Below are 14,532 nucleotides of genomic sequence, written 5' to 3' on the forward strand. Positions count from 1 at the left end.
GAATTCCTTTCAGAGCAGTAGTTTTTTTTGAACCATTCTTGTTCTTTCTGCTCACAGAATTCTTCGATTTTCTCGTTGGCAAAAAAATGAGGGCTGTTGATGTATGAGATTTCACAACTCTCACAAAATCCTCAGCATTCTGAATCACAGCTGTATTTGGTCTGGAAATATTATATCTTGTAGCATAGTGCTTCAGCATGCTGGTTTGTTACTGCTTTCACTGATCATTTACGACGTTCATCGATGAAACTGTCAAAGGCAACAGTTTTCTTAATTACTTTATTTTCCTTCCATGTTGCATATGTAATTTCTGAACAGTTGTCTGCTACGTCTTCCAGGCCAAGTGTGTGTAAAGACAGTCCTCCATTTCCAGGGCAGTCACAACATTCTCGGACAAACAAGTCTCTCGCTTTATGTCACAGACTACCAATGACTTCACATGCCTAACCTAGGTGTCATATGTCAAGTGCTCCAGAAAGTTCTTCAAAGTTGGCACACAAAGTTGAAAATTCCCGCAGTACACACAGACAGACATCTCTAGGTAGGTGTGAAACTACCAGCTTAGGTCATAGTGCATAAAATTTTGATCTTCCAATATGAGACGTTGTATAGTTTCTCTTATATATTGCAAAAGTTTCTTTTATACAGCGAGTCATGTACCTCTTCACTTTTACAACTTTTTGACCTTCAACTGTTACAGTTATAATGAGTTTTTTTGTTGGCACTCTGACGAAAACAGTCCCATTTATCTTCCCAATAAAATGACTGCACTATTTGAACTTGAGCTGCTTCTACAGGATGATCATAATAGGGATCTGGTCCCAAAGACTCCTTTTACAGACTCACATTTCTTGATCTGTCTACCATGTAGTTTGATACTGATTGAACGTGGTTCAAAATTGTTTTGCTTGAAAATGTCCATGGAATAATAGTTAAAACTTGCACTTTTTCACTGTAGGATGCACAATATTCAACAGCTGAATTGATATTTGTGAAAAATTCCTGGCAAGGCGTGCGAGAGTGCTTTGGTTCATTTTCTTCTGATGATGGAATTTCTACTTTGAAGAGTATTTTCAGTTTTGCTGTAGTGTATTCATTCATAGTTTTAGTAGTTTCTCTGTGCTTTCTTGATGTATAGAGCTTATGACTCGACTTACCCCTACTTTTTTCAGAATCTCGAACAGCTTGCACCATTTTATATTGTCGAACGGTTTTTCCAGGTTGACAAATCCTATGAACGTGTCCTGATTTTTCTTTAGCCTTGTTTCCATTACTAGCCGTAACGTCAGAATTGCCTCTCTCGTGCCTTTACTTTGCCTAAAGCCAAACTGATTGTCACCTAGCGCATTCTCAATTTTCTTTTCCATTCTTCTGTATATTATTCTTGTAAGCAGCTTCGATGCATGAGATGTTAAGCTGATTGTGTGATAATTCTCGCACTTGTCAGCTCTTGCCGTCTTCGGAATTGTGTGGATGATGCTTTTACGAAAGTCAGATGATATGTCGCCAGACTCATATATTCTACACACCAACGTGAATAGTCGTTTCGTTGCCACTTCCTCGAATGATTTTAGACATTCTGATGGAATGTTATCAATCCCTTCTGCCTTATTTGACTGTAAGTCCTCCAAAGCTCTTTTAAATTCCGATTCTAATACTGGATCCCCTATCTCTTCTAAATCGACTCCTGTTTCTTCTTCTATTACATCAGACAAATCTTCACCCTCATAGAGGCTTTCAATGTATTCTTTCCACCTATCTGCTCTCTCCTCTGCATTTAACAGTGGAATTCCCGTTGCACTCTTAATGTTATCACCGTTGCTTTTTTTAATGTCACCAAAGGTTGTTTTGACTTTCCTGTATGCTGAGTCTGTCCTCCCGACAATCATATCTTTTTCCATGTCTTCACATTTTTCCTGCAGCCATTTCATCTTAGCTTCCCTGCACTTCCTATTTATTTCATTCCTCAGTGACTTGTATTTCTCTATTCCTGATTTTTCCGAAACATGTTTGTACTTCCTCCTTTCATCAATCAACTGAAGTATTTCTTCTGTTACCCATGGTTTCTTCGCAGCTACCTTCTTTGTACCTATGTTTTCCTTCCCAACTTCTGTGATGGCCCTTTTTAGAGATGTCCACTCCTCTTCAACTGTGTTGCCTACTGCACTATTCCTTATTGCTGTATCTATAGCGTTAGAGAACTTCAAACGTATCTTGTAATTCCTTAGAACTTCCGTATCCCACTTCTTAGCGTATTGATTCTTCCTGACTAATGTCTTTAACTTCAGCCTACTCTTCATCACTACTATATTGTGATCTGAGTCTATATCTGCTCCTGGGTACGTCTTACAATCCAGTATCTGATTTCGGAATCTGTCTGACCATGATGTAATCTAATTGAAATCTTCCCGTATCTCCCGGCCTTTTCCAAGTATACCCGCTCCTCTTGTGATTCTTGAACAGGGTATTCGCTATTACTAGCTGAAACTTGTTACAGAACTCAATTAGTCTTTCTCGTCTTTCATTCCTTGTCCCAAGCCCATATTCTCCTGTAATCTTTTCTTCTACTCCTTCCCCTACAACTGCATTCCAGTCGCCCATGACTATTAGATTTTTGTCCCCCTTTACATACTGCATTATCCTTTCAATATCCTCACACTTTCTCTACCTGTTCATCTTCAGCTTGCGACGTCGGCATGTATACCTGAACTATTGTTGTCGATGTTGGTCTGCTGTCGATTCCGATTAGAACAATCCGGTCACTGAACTGTTCACAGTAACAAACCCTCTGCCCTACCTTCCTATTCATAACGAATCCTAAACCTGTTATACCATTTTCTGCTGCTGTTGATATTACCCGATACTCATCTGACCAGAAATCCTTGTCTTCCTTCCACTTCACTTCACTGACCCCTACTATATCTAGATTGAGCCTTTGCATTTCCCTTTTCAGATTTTCTAGCTTCCCTACCACTTTCAAGCTTCCGACATTCCACGCTCCGACTCATAGAACATTATCCTTTCGTTGATTATTCAATCTTTTTCTCATGGTAACCTCTCCCTTGGCAGTCCCCTCCCGGAGATCCGAATGGGGGCTATTCCGGAATCTTTTGCCAATGGAGAGACCATCATGACACTTCTTCAACTACAGGCCACATGTCCTGTGGATACAAGTTACGTCTCTTTAATGCAGTGGTTTCCATTGCCTTCTGCATCCTGATGTCATTGATCATTGCTGATTCTTCCGCCTTTAGGGGCAATTTCCCACCCCTAGGACAAGAGAGTGCCCTGAACCTCTATCCGCTCCTCCGCCCTCTTTGACAAGGCCATTGGCAGAATGAGGCTGACTTCTTATGCCATACTACGTGGTAAAAATCTACATTTTCTGGTTGTCATTTTTTAAGGGGGAGGGGGGGTGGGGGATTCTGTAAATTATAAAAAAAATTCAAAAGGCAACAGTAAAAGAACTTTGACAGATATGTCCAAACAGAGGATACCATTGTAATCATAAAGCCATTATATATATTAAAAACAAAGATTCCAAGACTTACCAAGCGGGAAAGCGCCGGCAGACAGGCACATGAACAAAACACACAAACACACACACAGAATTACTAGCTTTTGCAACCAATGGTTGCTTCTTCAGGAAGGAGAGGGAAAGACGAAAGGATGTGTGTTTTAAGGGAGAGGGTAAGGAGTCATTCCAATCCCGGGAGTGGAAAGACTTCCCTTAGGGGAAAAAAAGGACAGGTGTACACACACACACACACACACACACACACACACACACACACACACACACACACACACACACACTCATATCCATCCGCACATACCCGAGAGGCAAGGCTGGAAGTGAGAAATTCCTGGAAGGTTTGGAGAGGGTGATTTAGAGGAAGAGGAGGTGGGTCCCGCTGTGATGGAGGACGGAACTGTTGCAGGCAGGGTTCAATTTGGATAGTGTCTTGGGGAGTTGGATCATTAGGAGTGGGATCAGGATTGTTTTTCTTCGTGGCAAAGTGATATTTCCAGCAGAGACTACGAGTGTAGGACAGTAAATCTTTGACAAGGGCAGTTTGGTTGAACCTGGGAGTGGGGCTGAAGGTGAGGCCTTTGGATAGGACAGAGGTTTCGGATTGGGAGAGAGGTTTGGAGGAAACGTTAACTACTGAATTGGGGTGTTGTGGTTCCAGATTGTGTTGACTAGAATTTTGAGATGTTGGGGGGAGTGGAGCTGGAAGTGGGAGATTGAGTAGATGGGAGAGACTGGGTCTGTGCGCAATGAGAGGAGGTTGAGGTTTGTTGGAAAGGTTGTGGAGGGTGAGTGAGTTGCCTTTCCGGAGGTGGGAAACCAGTAAATTGGATGGTTTTTTGAGGTGGAGGGTGGCATGTTGTTCTAATTTGCGGTTGGCCTGTAGGAGGATGCTATGTACAGCCGGTGTGGATGTGGGAGAGGAAAGATTGAGGACTTTGATTTGGGATAGGAGTTGACGGGTGTGTTCATTGGCCGAGTCGATGTATAGGTGAAGGATTGTACACATTGTTTCCAAATTTTATGAAGGGAATATTGTAATGGATCACCCTCCTCTAACATTACCTTTTTCCATAGAAATACCTGATACCATGTATACTATTGATTCTTGTACAGGTGAACATTATATCATCTGTCTAACTGAATAAACTTCATATGATTCTGTATGAGGTGTTTTATCTTTCAGGCTAAAATATTTAAAATTAAATTAATTTGTTAGTACTCCATGTGTGCAGTTAAAATTACTCATCTTTTAAAAATATTTGAAATTACAAAATTTCTAGCACATCTTAAATTCATATTATTAATTTTACAATCTAATGTTAATCACTAAAATTATTTCTGGACTCATTCAAAAGTGTTGATATATTTTAGTGAAGATTCTTCTTTGGTCAAGAAAGTTTGTGAGCTCTTTGGAATATTGTAATTGCCACGGAACGCAAGTAGCAGTGGGCATGCCTCTGATGGAAGTAGATGTTTCTCTATGTTTGTCAACAACAATGTAAATAATGTTTTTTTCTTAATCTGGAAAATGCAAAGACAGTGTGATGTTTAATAATGCGACAAAGAATAAAATTCAAGAAACATACAAGCAAGTCTTCATCAGTGATTCAGCTCAACAAGAACCCGCAACATTATAAAAATTACAGCCTCAAGAATGTACCATGGATGCAAGACCTTGAGTCAACAACAATGAGATAATTAAGATAAGTAAAAAGCTTTGCTTTTGAATATCTTATGCCTCTCTAAGCTTTTGAAATTGTGAAGGTGGTGATGTGTCTTACAACACTGGAGGAGGAACAGAAAACAAAATCATCCACAAACCAGGAACACTGTACAGGACTCCTTACCGTTGATGCGAAACTGTTTATGTATATGGCAAAGAAGTCAATACTTGAAACACTGCCTTAAGAATACTGTTCTCCTAAACGATCAGAAGGCAACACAGGACCTAAAAAAGCAATTCGACAGGAAAGACCGACCGTATGAAGTTGGGGAGGTGGACACAAAAGCCCCATTATGGAGTTTCATGAGATTCTGTGTCCATGAGTAGTGCCGTACACCTTTGTAATATCAAAGAACATGGCAATATGCTAATCTTCTCTGTATTGTTCCAATATTAACATATGTACCACTAAAGTGAATCTCATTGCTTTGTCAAATTATTCTTGCAATATCATGTGCCCTATCTCATTTTCGTCTACATACTCTTCCATTTCTGTGATACTGCCTACAAGTTCATCTCCCTTGAACAGACCCTCTATATACTCCCTCCACTTTTCAGCTTTGCTTTCTTTGCTCAGGACTGGTTTTCTATCAGAGCTCTTGATATTCATACAGCTACTACTCTTTTCTCCAAATGCCTCTTTAATTATCCTGTAGGCTGTATCTATCTTTCCTCTAGCGAAATATGCTTCCAAATCCTTAGCTTTGTCTTCCAGCCATTCCTGCACCTTCATTCAATTTCAGTTTTTAGATGTTTGTATTCCCTTTTTGCCTGCTTGATTTGCTGCATTGTTATATTTTCTCCTTTCATCAATTAAGTTCAATATATTCCATGTTATCTACAAATTTCTATTGGGCCTTGTCTTTTTACTTATTTGATCCTCTGCTGCTGTCAATATTTCATCTCTTAAAGCTATCCATGCTTCTTTTACTGTACTTCTCCCTTTTCTAGTCAAGCATTGCCCAATGCTCCACCTGAAACACTCACTCATCATCATCTTGTTCTTTCACCTTATCCAGTCCCCATTTCTTAATTTTCTGCCTTTTTGCAATTCCTACAGTTTTAATCTACAATTCATAATCAATAAATGGTGGTCAGAGTCTACATCTTCCCCTGGAAATGTCCTAAAATTTAAAATCTGGTTCCAAAATCTCTGTCTTACGATTATAAAATCAATCTAAACCTTCCAGAGTCACCAGGTGTTTTCCAGGTATACAGCCTTTTTTCACAATTCTTAAAACAAGTGTTAGCGATGATTAAATTATGCTCTGTGCAAAATTCTACCAGGCTGCTTGCTCATAATCCTTCTCTTCCTTTTGCTACTATAGGACCTAAATTTTTGTCTCCTTTAATTATATGAATAATTTCTTTTATCTCATTATACATTTCATCAATCTCTTCATCTGAGGAACTAGTTGGCACATAACTGTAATGCGGTAGGTGTAAGATTCGTGTCTATATTGGTTATGGTAATGCATTCACTATGCTGTTCACAGAAGCTTATTTGCATTAATATTTTCTTATTCAATATTAAACCCACTCCTGCATTACCCCTATCTGACTTTGTATTCACCACACCAGAAGTCCTGTTCCTCCTGTCAACAAACTTCACCAACTTACACTGTATCTTATTTCAAACCTATCCTTTTTCCTTTTTAAATTTTCTAACCTACTTGCCCGATTAAGGGATCTAACATTTCACACTCCAATCTGTAGAATGCCAGTTTTGTTTCTCCCGATGACGACATCCTGCTGAGTAGTGCCCACTTGATGGTCCGAATGAAGGACTATTTCACCTCCTGAATATTTTGCCCAAGGACACCATCATCATCCAACCATACACAGTAGCTGTATGCAATCAGGAAAAATTATGGCTGCAATTTCCCTTTGCTTTTTGTCATTCATAGTACCAGCACAGTTAGGCCGTTTTAGAGGGGGGGGGGGGGGGGGGGGGAATTTTTCCTTAATTTTAATGACTGACATTACTGAGTAACCTCCCACGTTAGTATTCACATTAATCTCTCACAATGAACTGCTGACATTATTTGAAAGTTCTTCCTACCTTACAACATATTTCCCATGGTACAATATTCTTGTTAAAATTTTTTGCCTTTATTGATATAACAGATATATCATACGAATTTGCCTACCTCGAATAATGTTTTAGGGGATTTGAAGGTAAATCATACGTAAACTTACATTTGAATTGTAAAAACCGGCGCTGGAAAGTGAAAGCTACTTTATCAAAAGTACACAGTAAGTTGAAATCATTTTACCTCTAGCATCAGTAATTCCTCTGAACTGTCAGTAATTAGACTAATACGTTGCTCTTCAGCCTTTTCGATGCTTGCTCGTCTCAAACTTGAAATTACTTCGAGTTCTTGAAGTTTTGACTCCAGCTCATTAATCTAAAAATACATAAATTAAATGCATTATTTGAAAGCAGTTTTCTCTGATAACTATAAAAAGGCTGGATGAAGTTATGTTTAAATTAATATTTAAAGCAACACACAAACTAAATTACTTATATATGAGCACACTGCAATACACACACTTAAAATTCAGACAAGAAGAGCACAAATATTACACAATTCCAGCCTCAAGTAAGTTTACACTAGCACAAAAAGAAAGAAGAATACTATGCCCATTTACTATCTCCTCCCACTGTGTGTTAACAAGTTATGACATATTCAAATTGCTACAGTCATTTGCAACATTCAGTGACATCAATTAACAAATGATAAGGCTGTAAAACTTGGCATAAAACACCAAACAACTAAAAGCATGCAATAACATACAGTGAACACAGTAAAATCAATAAAAGCAGTGAACTGTGTGTTGATGAAGATACTGCACATACACATGAGAAAGAAGAGCAGCAGGATAATGTTCTGGCCAAAGGATGAGAACTGGGTTGGAAGATTTATTCTGCAAATCCCTTTTCTTTCCCCCTCTGCAATGACGCTAGGAGCAACTGTCATAAAAAGGAGAAGTCATTTAATGTATTCCGGGTGATAAGAATAATTAACTGAGATTTCACGTCCAAACGGGTAAGATTGGGGTTTATGTCTGGACTTCGGTGGAGGTGAAAAGTTGGTTACATAAGATTGGACATTATTTACTGAACAATATCTTGATGAGACACAAGATTATTTACTGAATGGAAAATAAGTGCTGAGAAGTACTACTGCCCATACTGGAGGCTAAAGGATTAAGAATGAATGCAAACTTGATAACCAACATCTGCATCGAGCAACAACAATTAGTGGAAATGGCAAAACTACAAACCAGCAAGTGACACAGGAATTTCAGTTTTATCTATTATGCTTGGGCCCACAGCCAGCAGACCTCAATTAAAAGAACTTGCAGCTCTGCTGAGATTATAATAAGTCAATAAAATGTTACCTCACTATGGCCAATTTCAACCACATGATCAACATCTAAGAGTCTCATACATTTGATAATGTTCTCTGCCGTATTTTTTTCTGTCTGTATGTTGTAGCTCATCTCAGGATCTACAGTGCATACGAACTTTAATTTGGTTTTCACTAATAGATAAGACTGATTCACAATTAATGTTTGCATATATCACTACATACTATAAAAAAAGTCATCTGGCTTACAGACTTGGTGCTACACATGTGAGGTAATGCCAGGTCACTCGTGCAGTCAAACGAACTGCTGATCTATGTCCAAATGCATTATCATCCCAAACTTGCTCAAGACTACTCCTTGCATGGTTATTTCATAAAATGCACTCTCTCTCAGAGTTTCCATCTCTGATGGAGAGTTCCAGATCCCAAGCCACAGTCAAGGAGAGAAGCAAGGAACAGTAGTGACAAACATAACAAAGAACAAATCAAATCAGCTACTGCCAAGTACTGTCCCGCCACAGACTTATGCATCTCTTAACATACATTTCAAATCAATGTTGATTTGATGTATTGGAGACATATCAGGACTTTTACATGACTTTATACATATCTGAGATGCTACCGTATCCAATATACAGAAGTAAATGTATAATTTCCTTTTCAAAAAAAAGTAAAACAGTCCTCAAGGAACACATTTCCGGCATACAGGTATAGAGTAATTTTTTCAGTGAACCTAACTTCATGTTAATATATTATTGCCTTTTATTTTATTGTAAATTTTTGATCCCATATACTCTGATGTTTCAGGACAGACTTTTAAACTGCGTGTTGGAAGTTTAAAATTACCTCTGCGATGGGTTGCATAGTTTGTGGTAAAAAAAGATAGAATTAAGAATATGTTGATAATTATAGGACAACCACAATACCTCTATATGTAAAGAGAAGGAATAGATAGTATTTTACGAATTTTTGATAGTGGTCAACAAGATGCCCATTGTTTGGCACCAATGCAAAGTTCTTCTCCACTTTCTGAATCACTGGAGTTGTAAAGATAATAAATGTTCCTTGGTGATATGACCACTGGCCAGGCAATCAACCGTATGCCACTAATTTGTGCTACACATATTGTTCTTATAGCTTCAAAGTGTCTTATTCACCACTTGTGGTTGTTACACAGGAACAAAGAAAAGCCATCACACCACAATGATGCCATTACTTCCCCTACACCAAACAAAAGCCAAAAACTTACACTAACCAATTCCAAATACCTATCTAAAAAAAAAAAAAAACAAGCCACTTATTTTTGCTAAACTCATTGGTACAGCAGCCACTTTGAAGTATCTCGAAAAACTGGTGAAAAGGATCTGAATATGCATGTTTTGTAATAATGTCACTCTTATTTTTTCAACATAGCAAATTAATGAAACTCATTTGATTTTGACAGTGATAATCAAAAAATATAGTGCTACCAGGTAGGAGGACAACTTAAGGGGAGTTAGAATGGGGAAATTTTTTTTTTTAATTTTGTTTCACATGTTCGGGTTTTCCATCTCATTACAAGGTGCATTCAAGTTCTAAGGCCTCTGATTTTTTTTCTCCAGGCTGGAAAGAGATAGAAACATGCGCATTGTTTTAAAATGAGGCCACGTTTATTGTCAATACGTCCCAGAGATGGCAGCACCGTACAGCAGATGGAATTTTACCGCCAGCAGCGAGAATGAGAGCTGTTTTAAATACTTAAAATGGCGACGTTTTCCTTACTTGAACAGCGTGCAATCATTCGTTTTCTGAATCTGTGTGGTGTGAAACCAATTGAAATTCATCGACAGTTGAAGGAGACATGTGGTGATGGAGTTATGGATGTGTCGAAAGTGCGTTCATGGGTGCGACAGTTTAATGAAGGCAGAACATCGTGTGACAACAAACCGAAACAACCTCGGTCTCTCACAAGCCGGTCTGACGACATGATCGAGAAAGTGGAGAGAATTGTTTTGGGGGATCACCGAATGACTGTTGAACAGATCGCCTCCAGAGTTGTCATTTCTGTGGGTTCTGTGCACACAAACCTGCATGACGACCTGAAAATGCGAAAAGTGTCATTCAGATGGGTGCCACGAATGCTGACGGACGACCACATGGCTGCCCGTGTGGCATGTGTGGCATGTTGCCAAGCAATGTTGACGCACAACGACAGCATGAATGGGACTTTCTTTTCGTCGGTTGTGACAATGGATAAGACGTGGATGTCATTTTTCAATCCAGAAACAAAGTGCCAGTCAGCTCAATGGAAGCACACAGATTCACCGCCACCAAAAAAATTTCGGATAACCGCCAGTGCTGAAAAAATGGTGTCCATGTTCTGGGACAGCGAGGGCATAATCCTTACCCATTGCGTTCCAAAGGGCACTACGGTAACAGGTGCATCCTACGAAAATGTTTTGAAAAACAAATTATTTCCTGCACTGCAACAAAAACGTCCAGGAAGGGCTGCGTGTGTGCTGTTCCACCAAGACAACGACCCGCACATCGAGCTAACGTAACGCAACAGTTTCTTCGTGATAGCAACTTTGAAGTGATTCCTCATGCTCCCTACTCACCTGACTTGACTCCTAGTGACTTTTGGCTTTTTCCAACAATGAAAGACACTCTCCGTGGCCGCACATTCACCAGCCGTGCTGCTATTGCCTCAGCGATTTTCCAGTGGTCAAAACAGACTCCTAAAGAAGCCTTTGCCACTGCCATGGAAGCATGGCGTCAGCGTTGTGAAAAATGTGTACGTCTGCAGGGCAATTACGTCGAGAAGTAACACCAGTTTTATCAATTTCGGGTGAGTAGTTAATTAGAAAAAAAATCGGAGGCCTTAGAACTTGAATACACCTCGTACAAAATTTGCAATTTCCATATAAAGTGATATATCCCTTACTTATGAACCCACATGGGAAATATTATATATATATTTTTAATATAATCTGCACTGGTTGAAAATGTTAATTTGTTACATGCATTACTTCAAGATCTAATAAAATCGTTAATTTTTTATATACAAGGCTGTTGATTGCTGTGTTATTAAGGTTAAATTACATGTTTGTATTGGTAGCACTATCAAAAACAGTATTGTTTTGTTTCATAGTATATACATCCACTGTATGTCGAAATGCTAACATTTTTCCGAGGGAAAGTGATGAATAGATTGGTAAATCTCTCAAAAAGTAAAGTATGACACCAAAAAGGAGTGTTTTTAAGAAACATGGGCAGTATCATGGTAACAGATTTTCGAATAAACAGAAACCTTGTGTTCAACATGTGGTGTGTTAAAACAAACTGTGTAACTGCACAGAAGGAGGGAAAAAAAGAAGCAAGCCAAAAGGGAGAACATTAACTGATAAGAAAAAAGAAGCAAAAGGTGGTATATATAGCAGATGGCCCAGAATGACTGATCACAAGGATAAAAAAGTACAAGCTAGCCACTCTGCAACACACAAAAATCTCCAGCCTAAAAGCACAAGGCAAAAGAAACACAGATCGTAAAAAGGCAAACACTAAGTAGAATGGACAGCACCACAGGGATCGAGGAAGAGTTAAAATTTAGGTTGGGTGATGGCCTGAGAGAGAACGCCAGATGCCCATTTTTAGATTGGGTGATAAAAAAAAACTATTTAATAAAACGTAGTGCTACATCAGCTGTTGAGGCATTGCAGCTTAAGACTGTAGGTAGTGCATCAGAAAAATTAAAAAGACAGCCTCAGGGTGGCTAGGTTGGGACAGTGCAACAAAATGTGGACTACTGTCAATCAACAGCAGTAGCAAACCCAGGGTGGGTTCTTATGACGCAGGTGAACAGGAGTCAGCAAATATGGCCAGCAAAGGACAATGGAGACCCTGTGAATGGCTCGCATGGATGACCTCCACACATCCATTGTCTTCTTGATAACACACAGTTTACTTTGCATGCTTATGGTGTGCCAATCGGAATTCCAGATACCGAAAACTTTACAGCATAAGACCGATCAGAGATCAGTCTCTGATGTGGCAACCTCCAGCAGGTTTACCGGTAGCCTGTTTAGCCAGCCTGTCAGTAAGTTTATTTCCCAGGACTGTGATATGTCATGAGGTCCAGATAAAGGCCACTGAACATCCACAGTTTTTGAAAGTATGTACAGTCTCCTGGATAGTCATTACCAAAAGATGGTGAGGGAAGCACTGGTTGAGAGCTTGTATGCTGCTTAGGGAGTCATTACAGATGAGAAAAAACTCACCTACGCAGGAGCAAATATGCTCAAGAGCGTGAGAGATGGCTTGTCGGGTTTGTTCCTTGTCGGAAAACGAGACATTCTTAATCACATTGAGAAACTTACACGCGATTTGAGAGCTGAAGATCAAAGCCACAAGAAATTTCCACAAATTTCACAATGTCGGAGAAAACATAAGGTGCTATGAAGCTTTTAAAACAAAAATATGAGAATCGTTGCACAAGTAAAATTGTTCCCTTAACTCTGGAATTTAATGAAACAGTTGCATGTATTTATAATGGGCAGTGATGGTTAGCTTACGCAGAACAAATAAGCTTGGAGCACAGCAATCATGTGCAGTTTTACCAACCCACCCATCTTTTAAGAAGTCAACTGGTGGCACAGTTTGGATTCCGATTACAAACCTTTTTTTTTTTTCTTCAAAAAAAAAGTTCTTGAACTTCTCGCAGCTACAGGAAGATCAGAATCTATCTCAGGGAAACTAAAAGAGGAAATAAGTGTTCTCCTAAATGGCCATTTACATTTATAAAATAAAAGTAGATAGCATACAAATGTTTAAACTGAAAAATCAATCATTATTAATGAATATATTAAACACCAAGTTTGTGCAGACTTGTGAAAGTATGCCTATAATTACCATAGCTTAAGTGACAAAATGTAATACACTCTAATTCCCATACATAGAGGAGAAGGGAAGTCAGCAACACGACTCACTCACGGTATTTGGTAATGCATAACATGCAGTCAGGTCAGTCAGAAAGCATTCAAAATCACAGAATCAAATGTGGATCTAGAGAAAAGGAGAAGTCGTAACAATTAAACAGATCTAAAAATGTAGCTCTAGGTGGGTGGGATGAAGGAGAAAGAAACCAGAAATGAACACTGTACTCACACAGTTTGTTTTGGTTTCTCTCTCTTTCTTCCTACCTGTCCAGTTACAACATTCTTAAGTCCATTTCATTATTAGGCCCTCTCCTTTTTTTCTAGTTCTGCCTAAAATGCAGTGATTTGGAAAAGTAAGTCACTTTGTTTCATTAGTCTGCCCTTCTGGTTTTTCCGGGTACGTTGTATTATATTTCTTCCCTCCTCTCCTTTCTAGTATGTTATAGTTTTATACACCTGAAGATGCGATTTTAACTTCCCGAAACTAGTTGTGGTTTGAATAAATGATTCGTGCAACTGAAAAGGATCTCTTTAAATCAATCAATTGTGCCTCTCAGTTGAGCTCCCAAAGGCAGATAAATTAAAGCCTTCAGATTTGTATATCATAAGGAATTGCAGCAAAGAAAATACGGATTTATTCCATGGTAAACTAAGTACTGTAAGCAGGTCTGCAAAGTACTACAGTTCAAGCACCATAAACTATGGCAAATTCTTAAATTGCTTTTGAGATATATTTAAAATTTTTACGTGCATTACTCCAAGATCTAATAAAATTATTATTTTTTTATATAGAAGGCTGTCGATTGCTGTGTTATGAAGGTTTAATTACGTGTTTGTATTGGTAGCACTGTCAAAAACAGTATTGTATCGTTTCATAGTATAAACATGCACTGTATGTCAAAATGCTAATGTTTTTCCGAAGAAAGTGATGAATGGATTGGTAAATGTCTCAAAAAGTAAAAAATCACGCCAAAAAAAGTGTTTAAG

The 14,532-nt window shown here is 38.7% G+C and overlaps 1 protein-coding gene across 5 annotated transcripts in view; it reads right to left on the reverse strand.

Moving 5' to 3' along the window:
• Positions 1-14,532, reverse strand: part of LOC126278387 (protein Spindly-like) — a 188,767-nt gene that overhangs the window by 61,929 nt on the left and 112,306 nt on the right. For all 5 annotated transcript variants that reach the window (XM_049978480.1, XM_049978485.1, XM_049978484.1 and 2 more), the window contains one exon: positions 7,535-7,666. In XM_049978480.1, the coding sequence (XP_049834437.1) occupies positions 7,535-7,666 (132 nt within the window). The remainder of the gene's footprint in view (positions 1-7,534; positions 7,667-14,532) is intronic.

Source organism: Schistocerca gregaria, chromosome 6 (assembly GCF_023897955.1).
Source record: "Schistocerca gregaria isolate iqSchGreg1 chromosome 6, iqSchGreg1.2, whole genome shotgun sequence".
NCBI classification, from domain to species: domain Eukaryota; kingdom Metazoa; phylum Arthropoda; class Insecta; order Orthoptera; family Acrididae; genus Schistocerca; species Schistocerca gregaria.